Below are 5,899 nucleotides of genomic sequence, written 5' to 3' on the forward strand. Positions count from 1 at the left end.
TCTCTCTCTATCCGTCTCTTTTATCTCTATCTGCTGGCACGTAAATAAATAATATTAATAATTTAAAAAAATGGCCTGGAGAGATGGCTTACCAGTTAAGTGCTTACCTGTGAAGCCTAAGGACCCAGATAAGAAGCTTGAATCCCCAGGACACCTGTAAAACAGATGCACAACTTGGCACATGCATCTGGAGTTCATTTGCAGTGGCTAGAGGCACTGGAGCCCCCATTCTCTCTATCTACTTGCCTCTCTCTCTCTCTCTCTTTCTGTCTCACTCTCAAATAAATAAAAATGAACAAAAAATTTAAAAAAAATATAGCAAGGCATGGTGGTGTATACCTTAAATCCCAGCACTAAGGGGGGCAGAGATTGAATTATTGCTATGAGTTCAAGGCCACCCTGAGAATACAGAGTGAATTCCAGGTCAGCATGGAGTAGAGTAAGACCCTACCTCAAAACAACAACAACAAAGAAAAAGTGTTACCATTTTCATTTGTATATCACTTGTCATGGACAAAGAATTTTCTGTATTCAAAGGGACTGTGTTGTTAGTGAGATTAGATAACATCACTTATCCTCTCTGCTTTTACATTTTTCCACCAGGCTGGTAATTCCTTGCTGGGGAAAACATTTGTAATGTCACAAATAACACCTACAACAGCTGTCATCAATAAAGACAGGACCAAGTTACTGAGTTTCATAAGCTGATGTGTCCCACTGCTGACAAGTGACTGTTCTGTTGAAATATTTATATCCTTTGCTGGGAATTATGAACAAAAATTTCGTATATAAACCTGGTGTTCAAGGATGTCACTAGGAGAAGAGGTGTATTAGAAGCAGATATGTGCCACATTCTATCTTGGATCTATACCCCGGCAGGTGTCACAGATCCCCCAACCTCACACATGCTGAGCAAGGGAGTCTGTGCTGAGCCTTGTGTGATCACTACAGTTCTCACAGCCAGTTCTGAATGTGTTTCTGGGATGAGAAGGATAAGCCTCGTTAACCACAGAGCAGGAACCCTAAAGCATCTTAAAATGACCTTTAGTCTTGTCAAAGCCTGTCTTCAGCATCTTACTTGAATCAAACAAGCTAGACTTACCTGCCCAGTCTCAATTGTCTTCTAATATGTGCTAGTGATCTGGTGTCCATTTATCCTTTTATATCCTGGGCAACATACTGGGAAGAAGAATCCTTGTTCTACAGAATTACTCTTGGAGATAAAACAGAAAGAACTTCAGAAAAATGGGTGAAAATTATCAGTCAAGGTATAGTTGCTCCAAGCTGTAAATTGCTGTGACACAATAATCCACCACTAGATGACAGACAAAGCCAAAATGCTCACAGCTCATAGGTCTGACCATAGAAACAGGAGAGCAGAAGAGATACTTTCAATTTTCTACTTTAAACACCAGGAAGCAAGGTGATGTCACCCTGTCAATTTCTTCTACTCCAAGATTACAACACCATCCACTACCAGCAGTATTTCCTGGAGAACATGTCTTTCATTGAGATCCACAGAAATGAAATGATAAACCTGAAAGTGGAGGTTGGACGAAATACACCAGACACTGGCCGAACTAACTAAACTGTGTCTTTCTATGTCTCATATTTTTGCCTTTTTTTAAATTCCCGAATGTTTCTCTCCTGCACTTTAGTTGGAGTCCAGAGATGAGAGAGGTGATCTACAAACATCATTATTAGAAGGGACCAAGATTACTCCTTCGCAATAGAGAGCCTCTTACTGCAGATCACAACCCATATGAGAGAAGCTATTTGTGATAATGAAACTATACCCTAGGCCCAAGTAATCATTTCACAGGAACTAGATCACTTCTCTCAACAGATAACAGCTTCCATGGACCCACTGTGATACCAGGACTGAAGTAATGAACAAGCAAGAAAAATTTTGAGCAAGACTGTATAATTTTAGAAACAGCTTACCTGGAGTTCTGGCACAATTTCATCCTGTATTTAAACCTAAATCTTCTTTTTCTGCATGAACCACTTCTCAAACCATATATCTGTATATTAGGACAAGTAACAGGTCAAGCCTAATCTGCTAGAAATTATGACCTTAATAAAACTGAGCAATATATCATTCACTCAAGTCTTTATGCACCTTTCAAATTTTGAGAATATTCTCAAAAATATCTCCTTTAACAAACTGTCTTCCAAGAAGAAGAATCACATTCTCTTCAGGAAAATCTGTGGAGCTTTGGTTGGGCCTGGGACCTTGGGGGTGGGGAGACTTAGGTAACCCTGCAGCTGTGCCCAGCAGTGCCCCTTCCATGACAATTTGCATGCCAGTCTCCGTCATCCCTGCCTGCATCTCTGGGAGACAGAGACACCACCACTGGATCAGCAGAAACGAGGAAACCTCCTCAGCTCTGGGTCTGTAGTACATCCAACTTGAAAGATGTGGCTCCTTTTAGCTTCAGTGACAGTGGATCCAGGATAGAGTGTTCTGTCACCATCAGCAGGCTGGCAGATGTTGCAACTTATTACTGTCAGAATGGTTCTGATTTCCCTCAAACAGTGAAACCGGGCATAAATTAAACCACATCTAGAAGCAGAAGTGTCAGGTTGTGTGCATGTTTGTGTGTATGTGTGCATGTTTGTGGGTAAGCTATTAAAAGTACTTCCTTACAAAGTCTGTTGTGCAGGACTCGAGGCCCCAAACATTCACATAGAACAAGACATGAATTCATCTGCAGTGGCAAGAGGTACTGGTATGCACATGTCTTCATGCACACACAATAAACCCACAATAAACATGGTTGAGCAAATATCCCAAAGGTACTCAGATAAGTCTTTAGAATATATGCCTTAGGAGTAGAAGAGATCTGACTCGTGTGGTCCTCCCATAGAAAAGATTTATATATTGGAGAATACTAACTACCTCAAATGGAGATTATTTTTTATATCTTCCTAGAAAGTTGTGAGCCAGACCAAAAAAAAATTAGTTTAATCCAATATTAGAGACATTGTAAAAGAGAAGCTGAATGTTTCTGGAATTTCCTTAATATTATCACATAATAAATGAGAGCTAGTAACCTAAAGTGAGATGATGCATCTGTTATTTGTTGGTAGAGACAAGAGTGCCTAATGTATCAATTCTGCCACTCTGTTAAATTAATAACTAAAATATTTACAAATATTAAACTTAGGAAAATGCTCAACATCAATCTTTGGCCTACACATGCATATGTATACATTTACATTGCATGAACACATGCACACACACGCACACACACATGAGGACATATATACACACATCTGCATACACACACCTACAAATGCATAGTGCATACCATGAAAATATATTGAATACCAGTGTTCTATCTTAAAGTAAAAATGTCTACTATTACTAGAAATAATGAATTTTGAAAAACTGTAGGAAGGAGCAAATGGAGAAGTATTTAACTATGAGAAATCTTAAAATGAGAGAAAATTCCAATCAATTTAGTCCATGAGTATGGAACTTTCTACAGATGATCGTGGAATTGACTGAGACTATTTGGAAGAGATTGCAAAATTATGCTAAATTATGCTGTTAAATTTATTCAAAATACTCCTATTTTTGTTTAAATTAATTAAAATATTTCAAACACAATATATTTTAATAAGACAACTTTTTTTTTTAATCAGAAGGATTTATTTGAGTTAAACATTTAATAGTCCAGGGCTCTATTTTCCCTCTAAATGATCTATTTTCCTACATTCCTTCATTATAACTACCAAATATGTTTTTAGAAATGGTGTTTGTGTCCACTAGAATTTTTGAAAAGCTTCCAAAATATATTTTATTAAGAACAATAACAACAAAAACAAAAACACCTTCCAAGGATCAGGGTCCATTTTGGAAGAGGTAAGAGCCAAAAGTAAGGTAGGACTTCTTAAAATGTCCTCCTCCAGACACAAAAATGGCCTGGATATACATGACCTCACGGTGCCTGACACTACCTACACAAGACTATCATAATAGGAGGAAAAGATACTGACATCAAAAGAAAGACTGATTGAGAGGGGGATGGGGTATTATGGAAAGTGGAGTTGTAAAAGGAAAAGTGTGTGTGGGGGGGAATTACCATGATTTACTGTCCATTATTATGGAAGGTGTCAATAAAAGATGTTCTTAAGGAAGAAAAGGATTCTCTGAGATAAATATGTGCAGCCTGGGCTGGCCTGGAACACCTTGCACTGAGCTACTGGGATAAGAGAGCTCTGCAGGTGTGCCCAGCCATGCTCAGCCCCTAGTGATTTGCTTGTGCCCAGGGCACAACCCACTGCCCTGGAGTTACTTAATATGCTGGTCACACCCTGTGGAGGAGTCAGTCCCAGTCAGGACTGAGCATAGACATGAGGGTGCCCACTCAGCTCTTGGGGCTTCTGCTGCTCTGGATCTCAGGTAAGCAAGGACTCAGTGGGAATTTGAGTATCGCACTGTGATCAGTGTTGCCTAGCTCTCTTGTGATTTTCTCTTTCGTCATGATTTATTATTTAGTTATTTAACTATGTCTCCAATCCCAGGTGCCAGATGTGACATCCAGATGACACAGCCACCCTCCTTGTCTGCATCTCTAGGAGACAGAGTCACCCTTACCTGCAGGGCCAGTCAGGATATTAGCAACTACTTAAACTGGTACCAGCAGAAACCAGGTGAAAGTCCCAAACTCCTCATCTACTATACATCTAGGTTACAATCTGGGGTCCCATCGAGGTTCAGTGGCAGTGGATCTGGGGCAGAGTATTCTCTCACCATCAGCAGCCTGGAGTTGGAAGATGTTGCCACTTACTACTGTCAGCAGTATAAAAGCAACCCAACCACAGTGATACAAGTCATAACAAAAACCAGCGGTTAAGGCAGGAAAGCAGAAGTGAAGGGCTGCTGAGTTACTTCTCCTAAGACTTGCCCTATTGAAACAGTTTCTCAGATGGAGATCCATATTTAAAGCAATATATACATATATGTATGCATTTTCTGCACTGCCACTTTCTACCTTTTCATCTCCAGCAATACAGAATGACAACCTGTTTCCTGATATAAGAGAAGACACAAGAATTACATGTGAGGTGCCTTGTTTACAACATCAATTTTTATTCCTGCAGGAAAATACAGCATTAGAGTCTTATCATCTATTTCTGGTGAGAAACCAAGAGCCTAGGAAATGGCTTATAATGTGTTTGAGTCATCAAGGACTTTCCTGCCCAACAACACACTGGAAGGTAAAGAAAGCATTCTTGGGGCTGGATATGTGGCTTAGCAGTTAAGGCATTTGCCTGCAAAGCCAAAGGATACCAGTTTAATTCTTCAGGACCCATATAAGCCAGATGCAGAAGGGTGCACATGTGTTAGGAGTTAATTTGCAGTGCCAGGAGGCCCTGGTGTGCTCATTCTCTCTCCCTGTCTCTCTCTGTCTCTGTCTCTCTCTCTTTGCATCTTTCTATCCCTCAAGTAAATAAAAAATAGCATATACTAAAAAAAGAAAGCATAGTTGGCATTGAAATTTTTCTAGTAACAATCTATTGCTTCTGGGTGCACCACTATCCAAAGAAGTAGGTTTCCATATGGCTTGTTCATAACATCTTAATTTTTCTTCTTTTTTCTCAATTTTTATTAACATCTTCCATGATTATAAAATGTTTCCCACAGTCATACCATCCCACTTTCCCCTTCGAAATTCCATTCTCCATCATATCCCCTCCCCATCTCAATGAGTCTCACTTTTATTTGGATGTCATGATCTTTTCCTCCTCTTATAATGGTCTTATGTAAGTACTGTCAGGCACTGTGAGGTCATGGATATCCAGGCCATTTTATGTCAGGAGACAGCATGTTGTAAGGAGTCCTACCCTTCCTTTGGCAATTACATTCTTTCTGCCACCTCTTCTGCAA

General features: G+C 39.7%; 1 gene segment (V, D, J or C); it reads left to right on the forward strand.

Moving 5' to 3' along the window:
• The first annotated feature begins 4,281 nt into the window (after positions 1 to 4,281).
• Positions 4,282 to 4,865, forward strand: LOC101604534. The segment is given in 2 exon segments: positions 4,282 to 4,411; positions 4,534 to 4,865. Coding segments are annotated over 2 exon segments (381 nt in total).
• The last annotated feature ends 1,034 nt before the right edge of the window (positions 4,866 to 5,899 follow it).

The sequence above is a fragment of the Jaculus jaculus genome, chromosome 6, assembly GCF_020740685.1.
Source record: "Jaculus jaculus isolate mJacJac1 chromosome 6, mJacJac1.mat.Y.cur, whole genome shotgun sequence".
Lineage (NCBI taxonomy): Eukaryota > Metazoa > Chordata > Mammalia > Rodentia > Dipodidae > Jaculus > Jaculus jaculus.